Below are 17,928 nucleotides of genomic sequence, written 5' to 3'. Positions count from 1 at the left end.
GACAAAATGTAGGTTCTACCGAGAATTGAACTCGGGTTACTGGATTCAGAGTCCAATGTCCTAACCGCTAGACCATAGAACCACTTTGTTGTTGTCAACTGCTTGCTATATAGCTATAATCAAAACTGAAACATCTATATAGGTTTTGTGTTCTGTGCGAGTTTCCTGTGACAACTGTTACATTTACCATCAAGGCATCAATAATACCTTAACATTATTATTTACTAGGTATTGAACCTGAACCTGCGCAATATCAAGAGAACTCATTTTATATAGAGATGCATGGATTGCTTAACAATGACATCATACAATCAAAAACACACCACATCTGAATGGCGTAACAGAGATAATGAATCAGACATTGCTGAAGAAAGAGGTGCATGCTTTCTAATGTTGGTTTAGAGAAGAGGTTTCAAGCTGAAGCAGTGAATACATCTTGTTATCTTATCAATTTGGGACCACATACAAGCATCGAGTGTAAAATACTTTATGAGGTATGTCAGCTGTATCTGCTGATTACTTAATTCTTAAAGTTTTTGATTGCACATGTTATTATTGTGTTACTAAAGGAAAGCTAGAACCAAAAGTTAAAAAAAAAGTGTTTATGGACTACGGAGATGGAGTCAAGAGATACAAAGTCTAGTCTCCATCAGAGAAATGAGTTGTATTGAACAACAGTGTTGTATTTGACGAGAATTTTATGGCTAGGATTCCAGGGAGTTCATTTCAGAAACAGAGAATGATGATATTGACAAGCAGATAGAGTCACAGGAGTTCCAACATGAAAAAGTGGAAAACTTGTTAGATTACCCATGATCATTAATAGGCGAATGATTCTCATGTTAGTCACCCTTCTTCCCTCCTATTCAAATTAGGTAAGTAATAATAGCATGACACTTCGAATTCAATATGAAATATTTTAGATTAAAAAAATAGATTATATATTGAAAAAGTAGTATGAGATAAGAAAGGAAAGTGAGATTGACAAGTAAGTACTGATCGGATGGATGGATGTTTCTTGAGGTTTTTTTTAGACTACCGTTTTACGATTTTATCGATAAGAATTTTAGTTACTTCAGCTATCGGATTTATGGCTTTACTATGTTATGAATTATTTAAATTGACTTTCAGCAATTTATTTGATTTGAGATATAAGTTGTGGTTGGTAGCATGGGGTTCTCCAGGAAAGATGAGACATGTGTTACAAAGTTACTTATGGAATTTCTAAGTTGTATTGTGCATTATAAAACTCTTTCCAATAATTGTTAATGCCTATATTTGAAGTAGTTATACCTAAAACTGTATTTTAATGACTATTGCTCGATTATTTTTAGGAATCATATAAATTTAATAATAGATGCACTTTTCCACTTCCAAACGTAATAGATGCACTCTTCCAGGGCTAGATGTACTAGATTCTATCTTTGCTTCGGATGTTCCTTCAGATCAAATGCGTACTCGGGCCAGATTAAACAAAACCTGTCTAGATGTTCAATAAGTCAAAGCAATCTTAAACATGTCGAGGAAACGAGTTAGTGGCCATGTCAGCAATGTTATATGCATTTTCCCACTTTCTTCATTTTAATTCTCTTCTCATCTCTCAAAAGTGTTATATCACATCAATATCGTTGGTTTTCTTGTGATGAACATGATCCTTGGCAATACAGATGACGCTCAAACTGTTTCAATACACAATTAGCCTGATCGTGATGTAGAACGAGATCATTGATCATGTGACAATGCCAACTGCACGGGTGAGGATTGTGAGATCAGAACTTAGCTGATAGGTGGAGCTGATGTCTACATTCTCGTTTGTGGCAAGCATTACATCAAATATAAAATTTTCATGATCTCTTCAAAGAAAGTGTTGGATTCTGACAAGGCAAAAGCTAAATTTTGCGTGGTCACCGTTGCTTCTATGATACAACAATTATGTAACCAGTTTCAAATGAGTGAATGCAACAACATCGTTTCGTTATGTTTTATTTTAAAATTAATTGCAAGGTTCGTGCAAGGGACCAAAACAATAAATAGAAAAGCAAACCTAAAAATAGAGCAGATGAATATAACAAATCTTAAGAGCTTGATACTATCGTTTAAGGGAAGATACGCTGACACGCAGTTGAACCTCTAGACAAGTTTGAGAGGTAGGTGCGGATTCGAAGCTTCTCAATATCACCAGCGGTGGATACGGGGACAATCTTGACCTTTGTTAAACACGTAGAGTTCTTGAGGAGAAAAGAGATAACATCTTTGTCGAATTGAGTATCCATATAATCTCTCCATTCCAAGGTTTCAAGTGTGGATGACAAGCACTTGGGAAAACTAGTAGTAATTGGCTCAGCCCAAAGAAAACAACGTCTCAAGTTGCAAGACTGAAGAGAAGAAGAAAGTTAACATCATATAAAGCTCTAATTATATTTATCAGAATTTAAAAAATCGCACCTTGGTTAGCTGGAGATAGCGTAGTTTAGGAGAATATTGAAGAAATGCGATAAGCGAATCCCACAAGGGGGAACATGTGCACATACAAAAATGCTCAAGCTTACCAAAGTAAGGGCCAATGGTGACGGGATCCCACTACATTTTTAAGTTACCGGTGAGTATCAATAATATTGTAAGTACTTAGTTAAACACATATTGCGTAATATTTTTTACCTCTGATGAGCACAATGTAAAGCTCTTCAATGAGTTTTTTCTTGCCATGTAATCAAGAAACTGTTTATTGTAGACATTGTCACCGCGTGCCACTGACTTCTTTAGAAGAGGAGCACCAGCGGTAAGCTTACCGATAAACATGTGGGCCGACACTTGACTTGACACGGAGAGGTACAAGTAACGGAGCGATGCGAGACAAATTGGATATTCTTCAGGTATGTCGTCGAGTACAAGGGCCTTTACCTTCAAACAAGTTAGTGTCCCACAAGTGTACAGACTCTTTGGAAGAGTCGTGATCATCGGGTTCCGGGCAGCGGTTAGGTCGATTTCAAGGTCACGCACCTTCCGGGAAACTGCGAAATTAATCCAGGTTCCAACATTTCTTGTGGTGCAATATGGACTGACCGATAACTTGAAACTTCTAAAAACCCGACCCTCGTGTAACTGCAAAAACCTGTTGACAAAGTTCGAAAAGTTTTGCCATCGTTTTGGCTAAAATCATAATCAAGTTTTGCCACTTGCTTCCAAAGAAACTTCCATTGTCTGGACAAAAGCATTGTCGCCACCACTTCTCTTGTTGGAAGCCATGAGAGTATCTCAAGGAGCATGTGGTCAGGTAAGTCACTAATCATACCCATTCTCTTGGTTCCTTTAGAGTACACAAAGTAAGTAGAAGAAAACCCTCATCTTTTTATCTCAAGATCTGCTGAGATATGTGTGTATATATATCGCCAATTTGTTTTAACTTATAACAGCCCCATAGTGACCAATAAGCAAAACCCTAAATAGTTAATTTAGTTTGCCACTTAACCAACTTTGTCTAACCAAACTTAACCGGTTAAACCAAGTAAAAACACCAAGCAACGTGAAAAAGTAAGCAACGGATTTAACATCTGGCCACCAGGGTTCGAGTACCAAGCGCTCGTAGCTTAGTGGTAAAGGAGGTACAGCTGTACTGCCCGCCTCCAGGGTTCGAGTCTTGGCCACAACGGATTTAACATCTCTTCCGTTGAGGCGCTGGACCCCTTTCGGGGGATAGTTGGGAATGTGACTGCTCTGATACCAGAGTTATCAAAAAAAAAAAAAAAAAAAAGTAAGCAACAAAAAAATTAAAACCGTATTAATAATATTACAAACAAAAAGATATAAATGATCATAACAGAATATATTTCTAAAAAATCTGGATATATTTGTACTTATTTTTTAGATATTATATGTTAATTGTTTACTTTTAAAATAAACTAACATTAGTTATTGGCTCTTTTATTAGCACAAAATCTTAACGGTTAAACAAAGTTCAAAATTCCAAATCCTAACAATTCAAGAAAATCTCTAACTGATACAGTTTTCCGTCGACACACCGTGGATCTTTTCATCTTAGTAATCAAACGAGATAAGTATTCATAATCTTTATATATTGCCTGAAGCTATCCTTTAAATGCAAACTAGAGTTTGACCCTCATTGTGTACGTAGATATGTTGTTTTCTTTATAAATGCAACTTTAGTTTATCAGTTTTCTTTAGTAGTTTAGGTTTCAATTAAATTATCAAATGGTAAACAATTTAGTACTTGCAATATTTGGATTTGGAAAATGTAATTATACGATGAAAACAAAATTTAGATTTTGTACTGTTTTTCTAAATCATCTTTATCTTTTAGTATAAACATGTTGGACCACTTTGATAATATAAAATTTTAAAAGCTTATACTTCACTATTTTTTGCTGGCACTATAATAAGAAAGCATACGATTTTTTTGAAAAAGGAGAAAGCATACGATTTGCAAGAAAAAAAAATCGCGACGGAATATTGTCCTCGCAAAATTGTGGCGGAATTGTGAAGAGATTACAATGCCAAAAAAAATTCATCGTAAATCTTCCTCAAATTATCGAAGGAGTATGAGGGAAATTTTTTAATTCTCTCAAATTTCTTGCAAATTTTCAAATCTGTTATGTTTTTTTTTTTAATGTATGTAAGAATGTTATGTTTTGTCATCTTTGTGTTAAAAAATTCAAAAGTGGCTTCTATCAATTTCCCTTCGGTCCTTGTTCCTTTTATTTTTTATTTTGTCATCGGGTACTTTTATTAATGGGTCCAGGTCGAAACAGACCAAATCCAACAAAAACAGTATACGAAGCCAACCAACCGACCGAAACTAAACAAACAACTTAGACCGTACGTCCAAGGATAAAACCCATCAAAGAAGATGCCAACTCATCCCACCTCGTGGACGAATGCCCTGCGTCCTGAAACACGCGTCAAGAAAAGAAGATACAACCTTTCACCGGTGCTTGAGTGCAGACTTGACGGAACTCTGCCGCCAAACAGAGTCAGGCCGATGAAGAACGACTTACGACGGAGTCATTTTCACAGCGGAATAAGTCACACACCAGATCTACGTTTCCAAAAAGACAAATCGTCTACGATCTAACCCACCACCATCGATCTTTCTGCATGATGAATGATCATTTTTATAAATGAAAAAAAAATCTAAAGATGAAACGGCTCAAGATGAGGAAAGGAAGAGATGAATCGAGACTGAGGAAAGAGAGTCGATTGGGCAGAGAAAAACCGAAAATACCGAACAACGAACCGAAAAATCCCCAGAAATAAATCGCTACCGCTTTCAAAAAGAAATACGACGCGGAGACAAAGCTGGATAGCTCCGTCAAGAAGACCGTGAGCCACCGGAAGCAGAAACCGGATGTACTCGTCGAACTGACCACAATATACCGGAGGTGAAATCACCGATAAGAAACCATGACGAGAATCAAAAGTTTCAATTCAATCTCTTCCTTATAAAAGATAGGAGAGAGAACAGGAAGAGAGAGAAAAGACGGTCCTTCTTCCTAAATACTGAAATAATTAAAAAGAAAACGAATTGTTGAATATTTGTGGCCGTTGATCAAAAGCAGGAAAGAAACAGCAGAACGAAATCTGAAATCTGAATATTAACCAACCAGAGTCACGCGTTCTGTTTACAACACTCTCGACGAATCCAAACTAAAACTTGTCTCTTCCCCCCCCTCACTCACTCACTCACTACCTTACAAAAACCCTAACCCCCAATTTTCTCCTTCACTCGCTTGAAAATGGAAGACGAAGAAGGCATCGGGTTGATCTTAGCCAGAGCCACCGAGCTCAGACTCAAGATCACCGATTCTATCGACAGCTCCAGCCCCGCCGTCAGCGGAAACGACCTTTCTTTTCCCGGAGAAGGAAAGAAGGATGGGACTATCGGGAATCAAGATAAGGAGTTTGACTCAATCAGCTCTGGAGATGTAGAGGAGGAGGAGGAAGAAGAAGAAGCAGATGAACAGCTTCTGCGTATACGCGATGCTCTCGAATCTCTAGAGTCTCAGCTTGCTTCTTTACAGGTTCTAAACCCCTGCTTCTATGTCTTTTTGTCTCAATTAGCCAAAACCAGACCAAAGTTTGTGGCTTTTTTAGTTCAAAACATTGATTTGGTCGGAATTGGTTTCACTGTCTTAATTCTCAGTTAATAAGATCTGTTATCTATCATGGTATTGATTGGTTTTCTTGTAATTAAAAAAAAAACAGAATCTACGGCAAAGGCAACAGTATGAGAAGCAAGTTGCTCTCTCCGAGATTGATTACATCAGGAAGGTGTTGCTTGAGAAGCTCAAGGACTACAAAGGGAAAGAGCTCCAAGTACTGCGCGAGGCTTCGACTTTTGCTGGCGAAAGAGTTGACTATGAGAACGATCTTCTCCTTCCTCCTTACCCTGTTCACCCTCCTCTCTCCCTCGGTTTAGATAACAACAATGGCTACTTACCTCTTTTACCGTGTAAGCAGAAGATATCTGATGAAAACGGGTTTCGGTCAGGACATGTGAGAAAGGAAACCGAGGTGGGAAGTCCCCATGGAGTTGTTCGCTTCTTAGGCTCTGTTGCGAAGATCATGCTTCCGATCATCGGTGTGATATCCATCTTGTTTGCTTCTGGATATGGTCCAGAGATCAGAAAAAGAGGGAAGAGAACACCGAACCAATGTCCTCCAGGGAAAGTGCTAGTGATTGAAGACGGTGAAGCGAGGTGTCTTGTGAAGGAAAGAGTCGAGATACCCTTTGACTCGGTGTTAGCCAAACGAGATGTAACTTACGGATACGGTTGAATTGTAATAACGCCCTACTCTGTAATCTTCATTGCCTCATGAGTTTCAGTGTGTAAAGTTTCAATCTGTTGTCTCTTTTAGATGTGAAGCTACAAAACTCCCCCAAGGTTTTGTTCTTGCTTGTGCCTCTCAGCATATAATCTTAGATGTGAGATCCATTTGCAAGGTAGTATTTATCTTCTGATAGTTAATCATATGGTTTCAGTGTATCACAACTATCACCACTTGCGTAATGGCCAGACAATGTATTTTAGTTAGTAAAATAATGAGAAATTTTTTTATTGTGGTTTGACAAAAACTTGATCAGTTACAGAATACTAGCACATAGATTTTTTTGTTACCATATAACTTTTTCTGGAACTTGTTTAGCAAGTACTGTCTTGGATAACTCAACAGGATCATATAATATAGACATTTTTATTAACTATGGTCTAAAAATAAGTGTTTGTTAATATTAATTGAAATGAGCTAATTTTATGAGTTGTGGATTTTATAATAATTAGTAACCATATGTGTTATTAAAAATTATCCTCAAATTCCTATATTGAACATCAAAAAATATATCAGAACTTCTTTTTTTTTTTTTGAACAACTATATATCAGAACTTCATGTTGGCTATAATATATCTATATTGTACGTCTAAAAAATATTTCAATTGATAGTATTGAATTTAAAATTATAGTAATATTTGTAACATATTAAATTTTCAATGTACTACAATATAAGTTTTATGTTGATTTGTCGAGATTGTGATATCTACATTTGTAGGATTTACACTTAGGTTTAAGGGTTGTAGGTGATGAAGACCATAAATTCAATATATTTAGCATAATTTAGAGCACAAAATATGGAATTAAAATCCTTTTTGTTAAATAAGTGTAAGGCTTTCTACAAATTTGGTGTAAAACATGTTTTAAGATTACTTTTCAACTAATATCAATTTTTTCTTCTTTAAAAGTTTTAAATCAAATTTTTTGATCAAAATTTTTTAAATACTTTTCTATACTAAGGTTTGATGAATTTGTTTTTGTATTATTCTTTAATAAACAGGATAACTTTTAAGGAATATGTTAGAAAATCTTGTTTTCTATATAATTTCACAAAGAATGTGAGAATATACTTTTTACACCTTGTTAATTAAATATATTGCTACATAATCAATAATACAGTTAAAAGTGTAAAGCATTGTTTTGAAAATCAGACCAGATACCGATTCAGTATAGGTTTTAGAGCAAATAACATGCAACTACAACAATAAAAATATAGATTAAATTTTATAATTAAACTTCTACATGTACAGTCCAACCAATAATTCCATATATGGTTTGTTTTGTTATGTAAGGTTTATGGTGCAATATTGAATATTATCTGATGGTGCAATATTGAATATTGAGATATTTCATCTTCCGCTACATAAGATAAAAAGAATGTCATATCTTATGGAATCGTTAAAAAAACATTTATATAAATTATATGACCTATTCCAAATAAAATTGTATAGATATTTTATTATATATATATATATATATATATGTGTGTGTGTGTGTTTATATGAACTGAGTTTTTATTTGGAAAACCAAAAAATATTTTAATGATGATGATATAGCTTTACATTGCTATGGAATTGTGTGTTATAATCGTGTGTTATAACTGAAAACAAAATGATAATTTGGAAAATGATAATTTGGGTTGTTTAATAGTAATTTTTGATGATATAAATATTTTATGATTCAGTAATCCGATATATGAATTAATATATGAAACAATATTTTAATTATATGGAATCGTCAGTTATATTAAACATAGAATGTATTAAATTTGTTAACCATAAATATAGGAGTGACATACTTGTAATGAAAGGAAATCAAGAAGATGTCAAAAATGTCTTTTGTGTTAATTATATTGATAATTACTATATTTATATATTTGTAACTAACGAAAATAAATATATATGCGATACTGATCAAGGAAAATAATCATATCTTAGAATTAAAGTTCCAGTACATGATTTTTTATTAAATCAAATAACTAGTAAATTTATTTATTGATTTTTATTTAATCAGTTAAATAACTTTTAATTCAAAAATCAAGGTTTCCTGCAAACACATTTGCGGATAAATCCCTTGCAATGACCATCAGGAAAACCTTCGCTTATACATACTTGTTTGCAATAACTCCACTTCAAACACATTCCCTTGAAATTTATGCTCTTTGCTTCACACATTTCTTGTCCTAACCATTTTCATACCTATAAAAAATATCCGATAAAAATTCAAATTAATGACCATAAATGTAATCAAGAACTACAAAAAAACTTCATAATTGCAAAAATTATATTTCAGTTACTTCTAGTGCTTAATATTTATGTAAAAACAATCATTTTATAACCAAAATTCATGTATTCATCGCAATAATGTCAGTTAATTTTTGCTAAGTAGAACAAAAAATTGTTTAATTTTATAATGACAGTTTGTTATATATTAAGGATTTCATGTAATCTATGGGTTTTCAATATTCTATCGAATACTTTTTGTACAGCATAAATATTTTTCAAATTATGAGATGACGGTGTAAAAACAATTATTAATAACTCATACATTAAAACTTTTTTTTACTTAGTCTATGCATGCAAAATACTGAATTATATCAAACAAAAAAATTAAAATATATGAATATAATATATTATATAAATTAGCAGATTTGGTTACATACATATAACTTAATATCATAGAAAATTACCTTGGCCGGCAAGTAGTATGAAGATAAAGAAAAATTTAAAGATTAACTGCATAAAATTCTTCATACTTAGCAACTAGTTTAGATAAAGAAATATAATCTAGAGGTAAAATAGAAATATTAATATTAGAATTAACTTGTAACATTAGTACGAGCAGCTAGAATTTTATAGTAAACAAAAGTATAATTTTAATTGGTAGAATATCAACATATATATTATTTATTATGTGGAACGATGAACAATAAAAATATATGGAACAAAATCAAGTTTTTAAGGAGCATATATGTGATAATTTATATTTTTGTGATTATGGTCCTAATGTATATATCTTGTACTTAATTATACCATAGACTGCATAGAATCATAAGAAGACATTACAGTTCAATCTGCATAGATGTGTGGGTATTTTTTTTCATTTTACTTATGTTCCTAAGTATTCTTTCTTACTAATAAGTATTCTGATTTTTTGTTACTAAATTAAGGTTTCAAAATATTGCATTATTTATTCTTTTAAAACATCATGTTACATTTAAAAAAATTATACTTTAGCATCTATGATTTTATCTTATGCAAAATTTGGAATATTATCATTTTAATTTTGAAATATTCATTTTCTAAATTATATATTTGGTCAAGAAAAATTTCAAAATTACAAAACTGTTTTTTGAGTGTAGAAGAATATATGAATTTCAGATTTTTTACTAAATCAATGAAATGTTTTATAAAATATTGAAATCTTAGGCAAAATTTTTTATATTTTTTAAATATTTTATTTAATTAAAATAATTTTAAATTACAATTAAAATCTATTCTTATAATTAATAATGTAATGAATTATTAAAATTTAAAGTTTTCTAATTGCATATTTTTTAAATAACACAAGAACCAAATTTTAGTTATATATTATTATATTTTTTTATATAATCATGTTTAGAAAATATTTTATTATGAGTTTCAAAATAAATAAAATATGTAGTAAACATGAAAATTCCCCTTAAGGTAAAGATGAAAAGTGGTATTATGAATGTGGTATTTTTAGCAATTTCTCGATAAAATATTGAAATCTTAGGTAAAATTTTGGTATTTTCTAAATAAATTTTGTTATAATTAAAAATGTACATTAAAATTATATTAAAATGCATTCATCATTAATATTTTTAATGACTTATTAAAATTTCAAAGTTTTCTAATAGCATATTTTGGAAATAACACAAGAACTAAATTTTAGTTTTATATTATTATATTTTGTATACAATCATGTTTAGATAATATTTTATTGTGAGTTTCAAAAAGATAAAAGTTTAAAAAATAATAAATAGTCTAGGTATAAAAGATTAAAATATCTTAACAATTTATTTTTTATATAAAAATATTATATAGTTTACAAATTTTAATCCCTTTTAACGGTGAATGATATTTTATTTATTTATTTATGTGAAATTACTTTTAAAAATAAAATAATTTAATATATCAATTTAACATAATTCTGTCATATAGTACCTATTGTAATATGATATAGACTAACTATTAAATTTAGAAAGAATAACATCTATTTTTTCGTTTTATAATAAAATTTACCTTAACAATAGTTTATAATATTATTATTATATTATTAATTATGAATTTAATTAATGCATTAATTATAAAAAAAACTATTTCAAACTTTTAGTATTTTTTAGATTTTTTTCAATAGAATTTGCTATAATAAAAATAAAAAAATAAATTTAAGTTAAAATAAATTTATTATTATCTTTATAAATTAATAAGATTTTTGAAAATTGTATACTCCCTCTGTTCCTTAAAGATACATATTCTAAAGAAAAATTTTGTTTTTAAAAGATTTATTTTTTACATTTTCAATGCATGTTTTATTAACTAATTGCAAACTTCAAAAATCTTAATTGCACTAATTGAGTTTTTATTGGTTTAAAATTGTGGAAAAAAGATTAACACAAAAAATTATGCAAATTTAATTTGTTTTATTAAAATGTGTGAAAAAACTAGAATATAGATATTTTAGGAACAAAGAGAGTATATTTTAATGATTACTTTAAATAATCAAATAAGTTATAATAAATAATTAATGAAATGGTCATACTCAACACTATTTCAGAAACGCTCACAAGAACTCTGATTGCAAAACTGATAAATCTCTTATGGGATTCTATCAGATATTGAATCCATATCATATCTCTTTGATTTCTGCATATTCTCTTTCTTTCTTAGAAACCAAAATGGGCTTGCATACATCTAAGCGAAAGCCTACCCACAAATATAAATTTGTTTAAAATTATATAACTTATGAATAAGTTTATTCGAGATTTTTTTATACACTCTTATGTAATGCTTTCTTAAGTATAAAAATTTTACCTAAATTTGATAAACGAACCAAACTAATACGAAATAAAGGCTCAGGTTCAAGATTGAGAAAAAGTACCTATTAGATTTTTTTGGACCTGCGGGTCTCTGTTGAACTCCGGGTATCCAAAGTACCTAGAATGTTTTGTTCATATTATGTATATTTGAGTAGTTCATATATGTTCTCAGTATAAAAAATATTATTGTAAATTTTGGATTCACGTTTTCTGTTATAGTTTCAGGTTTAATTTCAAATTGTAAAAATATATTTAAAATATTGGATATTTTTGGTTCTCGGGTAAGATTTTGGTCTTTTAGATATTTAGTTATTTTTGGTATATGTTTGATTTTGAGTATTTTCGTGTTTTGATTTTTTTGGCTTTTAGGATTCTTTAGATTTTTCGTCCTAAATACTCGAACCGAGCTAGACTCATTACGTAGCCAAATTACATAGTAAATTTTACAAATATTTTAATAAGACTCAAACTTACCTGGAATTAAAAGAAACAAACCTGAACAAAAAAATATATTCAAATACCTAGTTGGATATAAATGCCAAGACCCAAAGAACTTGGACCTGAAAAAAACCGATTTATATTTGACCCGAAGACCCGAATGCCCAAATCTCACATTTCATTATATCTTTGTGCATTTTATAAAAGTTACTTTTGATTAGTTGGAGAAACTTAAAATTTATTTGAGAGGTTTTTGGCTAATTTAACAGTATAGATTTGTAAGTTTTTTGTTGAGCAGTAAAAAAAGATTTGTTGGGTTTTTGATAATTTTAAACTTATCTTAAATATTAAATTGTTATTTATCAATAAAATAAAATTAACATAATATATCATTTTTAAACTTATTTTAATTATGAAGTTAATGAGACATATTTAGAGAAGAGTATAATAAAGTGTATGTGATAATATTTTCGTGAACCAAATTTATGTGATCGTATATATATGGTATAATCTTTTTGTTTACAAAAAGATATGTGTCCAATAAATAAAGCTTTGACTAAATGATTGTTAGAGAAATTTAAGGCAACATATTGTTTGTCCAAATAATGTAATAATGTAAGACTAAAATATTATTAGTTAATAAAAGGGTCCAAACAACTTTTTAAGTAGATTTATTAAAACTCCTTCTCTTTTAATAGTATTGATTACAAAATAAAAATGTTAATAATATATTAATAAACCTTTTAAGAACACTTCATTAGATGTTTTAACTCAGAATCTCTCAAAATTAAAAACAAAACAAAAAATTGAAAAGAAGGAGATACCGTATTTGTAAGGAGTTATTATTATTAAAAACTTTTAGATACTTTAGGTACAAGTGTTATTCATATAATGAAGTTAAATATAAAAGAGTTTAATTACAAAATAAAATTAGATTAAAATATTTATTATAAAATCTGTGAAAAATGACTTTTGAGATACTATCTAATAGAGGTGCTCTAATGGGTGTCTCACTAATAGAAGTATAAAATTTAAGATGATCAGTTACCAATAGTACTCCTTTATATGTTGCTATTCCTTTGAATCGCTGAGATACAACAGTGCGCTAAAAGCTAATCTCTGATGGAAACTGCAGAAGCTGGGCATGCTGATGTTATTGGTTGGTTCGAGCATGTCTCGGAGAACGCCTGCAAAGCTCAAAGAGAGACACTGCGACGGATTCTTGAGCTCAACTGTGGAGTGGACTATCTGAGGAAATGGCTTGGGAGTGTTGATGTAAAAGAGATGGACGATAACAGCTTGGAAACTCTCTTTACTTCCTTGGTGCCTATTGTCTCACATGCTGATATGGATTCGTATATTCAAAGAATTGCAAATGGAGAGACTTCTCCTTTACTCACACAAGAACCCATCACTGTTCTCTCCCTCAGGTATATTTTCATGAATATATATATATATGAACATCTTTGTGTGTGTGATATAAATACTTACAAAATATACAATTTATAATAACTATTGGTCTCTTCTCTTCTTTTTTTGTGACACAGCTCTGGAACAACAGAAGGGCGACAAAAGTATGTTCCGTTTACTTGTCAGATCACGCAAGCTCTTCTTCAGATGTCCAGATTATCAGCGGCTTACACATCAAGGTTTCTTTTCATTTCTTGTCCATTAAATAGTTGTTCATTTGCTCACAAGTACCTGAGAATTAATGCAGGTGTTATCCAATAAGGGAAGGAGGGATGATTCTTGAGTTTATATATGCCGCCAAGGTATTTAAGACACCAGGAGGACTAGACGTAGGAACGGCCACAACACTTTACTACGCGAGCAAAGAGTTCAAAACAAAGCAAGAGGCAACAAAGTCTTTCACCTGTAGCCCACAAGAGGTCATCTCGGGAGGAGATTTCGTGCAGTGCACGTATTGTCATCTCCTACTTGGTCTCCATTTCTCTAGCCAAGTAGACTTTGTCGCCTCTGGTTTTGCCTACACCATTGTCCAAGCTTTCTCCTTTTTAGAAGAAAACTGGAGAGAGATATGTGCTGACATCAAGGAAGGCAATCTTAGCTCAAGAATCACTCTGCCCAATATGAGAACAGCTGTATTGGCTCTCATCGGACCAAACCCATCTCTAGCTTCTCGTATCGAAGAGATATGCATGGAGCTGGAATCAAACCTAGGATGGTTCGGTTTGATTCCGAAGCTATGGCCAACTGCAAAATATGTCTCCTCGATCATGACGGGTTCTATGTTGTCTTACCTTAAAAAGCTGAGGCATTACGCTGGTGGTTTGCCTCTGGTGAGCGGTAACTATGTTTCATCCGAGAGTTTGATTGGTGTGAACGTTGATCCTAAGCTTCCCCCTGAAGACGTGAGCTTTGCTGTGGTTCCCACCTTTAGTTACTTCGAGTTTATACCACTTCACAGGCAACAGAATCAACAAGACATGACTAGTGACGGTGACTTTGTCGAAGAAAAACCTGTGCCACTCTCTCAGGTCAAACTCGGCCAGGAGTACGAGGTTGTTCTTACCACTTTCACAGGTAAATAAAAATTCTCCGCTGCATTGACGAGTTACTTTAGTAAAGATTTCAATAAAAAAAATTATATAAATTTTGAGGTCTGTCTATGTAATTTTCTTTATAAAAATTCTCCGCTGCATTGATGAGTTATTTAGTAAATATTAAAAAAATAAAGGTCTGTGTCTATGTAATTTTCTTTATAAAAATTGGGTTTTCATTTGGCTTTGCACCGGACCTGACACTTCTCTTCAGGTCTTTACAGGTACAGGCTAGGAGATGTGGTTGAGGTGAGCGGCTTTCACAACGGCACACCTAAGATAAGTTTCATATACAGAAGGAAACTCATCTTAAACATCAACATTGACAAGAACACAGAGAAGGATCTTCAGGAAGTGGTGGACAAGGCGTCTCAGCTTCTGAGTCAAACAACACAAGCCGAAGTCGTTGACTTTACGAGCCATGCAGACGTTAAAGTTAGTCCCGGCCGTTACATAATCTATTGGGAAATCAAAGGAGAAGCAGAGGATAGAGCTCTCGAAGAATGTTGCAGAGAGATTGATGCTGGGTTTATGGACCATGGTTACGTTGTGTCCAGGCGTATGAAGTCGATCGGGCCGCTCGAGCTGAGGGTCGTGGAACGAGGCACGTTTAGGAAAGTGGCCGAAAAGTTCGTTGGGAAACGTGGTAGCTTGAACCAGTTTAAGACTCCTAGGTGTACGACCAATTCGGTGATGCTTGACATTCTTGATGCTTCTACCGTCAAGATATTTCGCAGCTCGGCTTATGATTAAACACAATTAAAATTTTAAATTTAGTTCCGTGCTTTGTCTCTGTGATTCAGTTATGATTAACAATAAAACAATAATGTTAATCTTTGCTTTAAATATGAGGTATCGAACCACACAATCGTTGTCAAGTGGTACCACGGGTCCGGAAAAGTGGTAAGCATGTTCAAAAACTACCATCTCAGGTATGTCCGCTCATGTGACCAAGGAGACATATGTATTTAATTCCAATTACAAGCAATCGAATCTGCCCGGCACCCATGGACAGACCCAAAATATTAGTCGGTTGGTCTCGGCCTACTGACCTTTGGAACGTTCTGTGATCTGATCTTCTTTTATCCAAAAATATCTTAGAAGCCATAAAAATATTTTAAACTATTCATGGTTCTAAAACATCGACCAAGCCTGCTCAGAATCCACAGAACATATCTCATGCCACCACATGTAAAGATATTACCATGGTTAGGAAGCTCATTCATACCACAAGCTTTGATTATATTTACAAATTGCTGAAACACCACTTTTCCTCTTCTAGGACCTCATAAATTTTCGCACTGAGGATCTCAAATGACAAATTTGAGCTTTCAATGTATTTGACAAGAGATCTCAATGATAAATCTTAGTTCAATCCACACAACAAACACCTGATGTCTTATTGGATAGGTCAAGAGCGTAGAAACTAAAACCACATTGGTTGACAAGTTATGAGAGACAGAGAATCATACAAAATCACAAATATTACATAATAACAAATATGAAATCAAACAGAGAGTTGTCTTAAAAGGCAAGAGCCCAAATGGGAAAGACGACGAGAGCTATGATCCCAAGAGTGTTGGAGATGCCATGAGCTTTTGTGAACGCGTTTCTAAATCCACCTGAAGCTCTAATATGTTCTTGGAGCAAGTAACATCCGATCAATAAGCATACGACTAAACCAACCCAGTTGTCTCTAAATGTGCCGGCGATGAGCCCCGGAGCCACCACGATGAGTAGAATCAGAGCCGCCGGTAATTCAAACCATTCTTATGTACAACAACAGAGATAGCCAATCAGCAATCAGTAAAAAGTCTTGAGTTCTTAGAGTTGACACACAACAGCTACAAACGCGATCCATTTACCGACATCTCCTCTGTCCAATTTAAGACACGAGTTAGAGAAAAAGTCTTTGTCTGAATCAACTTTGTCTTTTTGATTATTATTATTTTTTTACTTTTGTCTCTTTTTACTTTGTTTTACCTGAAAAGGCCAAAGATCACAGAAGGAAGACTGAAGAAGATGTAAGGAATCAAAAGTGATGTGAGCATATTCGTCTTCCAGTTAGTTCGATCCAAGACCAACAAGTATCTGCAAAAAGAAATCAAGATGAGCATAAAGAAAAGAAGTAAGAGAAGCAGTGAGAGAGAAGAGGAGAGAAAGATTTACATGGCGGCGATTGAAGCAATCCATTCGAGGATAGAAGTACCAAAGCCTAAACCAGTGAGCATTAAGGTGTGATTAGCGAGATTCTTAGCAGCAGTAGCGAGCTCGTTGAGATCTGATCCGACCATAGCTTGAAGGGTTCCATGGTCTCTCCTCATCGCTGAGAAAGTCATCTCTTTCCGGAGATTACAGAGGAAGGAGGAAGAGAAAAGATGTTAGAGCTTTAGAACTTTGAAAATGACGAATGTTGTGAAAGACTCGTGATTCATGTTAGAAACATATAGAAGTGAATCGATGGATGCCTTTCTGCCACGTTGAGTATTGAATGAATTACGGAACTATTTAGTTATTTTTCTATTAATAAATGTGTAATCGGAAAGCAGATATTTTTATGGGTTTTAATTTAGAGTATAGATTACTATCAATGATGATGAAGACGTTACACATGTCGGCTCATGCTCTTGACACGTGACGGTGGACCTTTTAGGAGTGTGTGTGATTGGTGGAGGTAAGCAGCAAGCCAGCAATGGTCCGAGCCAAGCTATATTTTCTAAATAATTGGTGAGTGACCAAAACGGAAATAGCCATGACATCTAATCTACAAAACATTTTAAATTGTATTTTATTTAAATGTGAAAGATAAATAAAAATGATAGGGTTATAATTTTTTTTTTCGATTCTATTACTCAAACATGAAATGGTTTGGATAACCAGACCGGAATAGAACAACCAATAAAACATAAAGATCTGTGAAAAAAGCGAGTATTCTTAGCTAAGAAATCAGCAATTTCATTATGCGTTCTTGGCATAGATGATCTTGAAATCCGAATAGCACTAGGGGTGGGCACTTTACCCGAT

General features: G+C 32.7%; 5 protein-coding genes, 1 long non-coding RNA gene and 1 other non-coding gene across 8 annotated transcripts; 2 read left to right on the top strand and 5 right to left on the bottom strand.

Moving 5' to 3' along the window:
* Positions 1-10: 10 nt before the first annotated feature.
* On the bottom strand, positions 11-82 carry TRNAQ-CUG. Its single transcript has one exon. It is a non-coding gene; the product is annotated as a tRNA-Gln (tRNA).
* Positions 83-2,096: 2,014 nt separating this feature from the next.
* LOC103860445 (putative FBD-associated F-box protein At5g50270) lies at positions 2,097-3,296 on the bottom strand. The gene is made up of 4 exons (XM_018657357.2): positions 3,113-3,296; positions 2,659-3,011; positions 2,446-2,580; positions 2,097-2,375 (listed from the first exon to the last, which is right to left on the bottom strand). Exons 1-4 carry the CDS (start codon positions 3,294-3,296, stop codon positions 2,097-2,099), a joined length of 951 nt encoding a protein of 316 aa, XP_018512873.1.
* Positions 3,297-4,145: 849 nt separating this feature from the next.
* Positions 4,146-5,477, bottom strand: LOC103860443. The gene is made up of 2 exons (XR_631362.3): positions 5,240-5,477; positions 4,146-5,108 (listed from the first exon to the last, which is right to left on the bottom strand). It is a non-coding gene; the product is annotated as an uncharacterized LOC103860443 (long non-coding RNA).
* A 126-nt stretch (positions 5,478-5,603) lies between these two features.
* LOC103860444 (plastid division protein PDV2) lies at positions 5,604-6,986 on the top strand. 2 transcript variants are annotated; one of them, XM_018657974.2, is made up of 3 exons: positions 5,604-5,837; positions 5,868-6,035; positions 6,220-6,986. In XM_018657974.2, exons 1-3 carry the CDS (start codon positions 5,751-5,753, stop codon positions 6,790-6,792), a joined length of 828 nt encoding a protein of 275 aa, XP_018513490.1. In that variant the 5' UTR covers positions 5,604-5,750; the 3' UTR covers positions 6,793-6,986. The 2 variants fall into 2 exon arrangements, with proteins under 2 accessions (XP_018513490.1, XP_009136293.1); XM_009138045.3 differs by having other exon boundaries at positions 5,668-6,035.
* A 321-nt stretch (positions 6,987-7,307) lies between these two features.
* Positions 7,308-11,802, bottom strand: LOC103861105 (putative defensin-like protein 9). Its single transcript, XM_033289021.1, is given in 3 exon segments — positions 7,308-9,027; positions 9,029-9,041; positions 9,533-11,802. Coding segments are annotated over 3 exon segments (225 nt in total). The 5' UTR covers positions 9,597-11,802; the 3' UTR covers positions 7,308-8,879.
* A 1,603-nt stretch (positions 11,803-13,405) lies between these two features.
* On the top strand, positions 13,406-15,739 carry LOC103860442 (indole-3-acetic acid-amido synthetase GH3.10). Its single transcript, XM_009138044.3, has 4 exons — positions 13,406-13,773; positions 13,891-13,992; positions 14,061-14,887; positions 15,119-15,739. Exons 1-4 carry the CDS (start codon positions 13,466-13,468, stop codon positions 15,655-15,657), a joined length of 1,776 nt encoding a protein of 591 aa, XP_009136292.1. The 5' UTR covers positions 13,406-13,465; the 3' UTR covers positions 15,658-15,739.
* A 689-nt stretch (positions 15,740-16,428) lies between these two features.
* On the bottom strand, positions 16,429-17,243 carry LOC103860441 (cold-regulated 413 plasma membrane protein 1-like). Its single transcript, NM_001302037.1, is given in 5 exon segments — positions 16,429-16,677; positions 16,715-16,722; positions 16,725-16,780; positions 16,888-16,995; positions 17,074-17,243. Coding segments are annotated over 5 exon segments (591 nt in total).
* Between the last annotated feature and the right edge of the window lie 685 nt (positions 17,244-17,928).

The sequence above is a fragment of the Brassica rapa genome, chromosome A03 (assembly GCF_000309985.2).
Source record: "Brassica rapa cultivar Chiifu-401-42 chromosome A03, CAAS_Brap_v3.01, whole genome shotgun sequence".
In the NCBI taxonomy this organism is placed as follows: Eukaryota; Viridiplantae; Streptophyta; class Magnoliopsida; order Brassicales; family Brassicaceae; genus Brassica; species Brassica rapa.
The sequence above is the reverse complement of the archived record's forward strand: the minus strand, read 5'-3'. Positions and strand labels throughout refer to the sequence as shown.

Excerpts from the sequence above, each read along its gene's own strand:
- LOC103860442 (XM_009138044.3), top strand. The coding sequence starts at position 13,466 with ATGGAAACTGCAGAAGCTGGGCATGCTGATGTTATTGGTTGGTTCGAG. Across the intron at positions 13,993-14,060 it reads TCAGCGGCTTACACATCAAG|GTGTTATCCAATAAGGGAAG; the intron begins GTTTCTTTTCAT and ends GAATTAATGCAG. Across the intron at positions 14,888-15,118 it reads TGTTCTTACCACTTTCACAG|GTCTTTACAGGTACAGGCTA; the intron begins GTAAATAAAAAT and ends ACTTCTCTTCAG.
- LOC103860445 (XM_018657357.2), bottom strand. The coding sequence starts at position 3,296 with ATGGGTATGATTAGTGACTTACCTGACCACATGCTCCTTGAGATACTC. Across the intron at positions 2,581-2,658 it reads TTACATTGTGCTCATCAGAG|TGGGATCCCGTCACCATTGG; the intron begins GTAAAAAATATT and ends TTAAAAATGTAG. Across the intron at positions 2,376-2,445 it reads GCTATCTCCAGCTAACCAAG|TCTTGCAACTTGAGACGTTG; the intron begins GTGCGATTTTTT and ends TCTTCTCTTCAG.
- LOC103860444 (XM_009138045.3), top strand. The coding sequence starts at position 5,751 with ATGGAAGACGAAGAAGGCATCGGGTTGATCTTAGCCAGAGCCACCGAG. Across the intron at positions 6,036-6,219 it reads CTCAGCTTGCTTCTTTACAG|AATCTACGGCAAAGGCAACA; the intron begins GTTCTAAACCCC and ends AAAAAAAAACAG.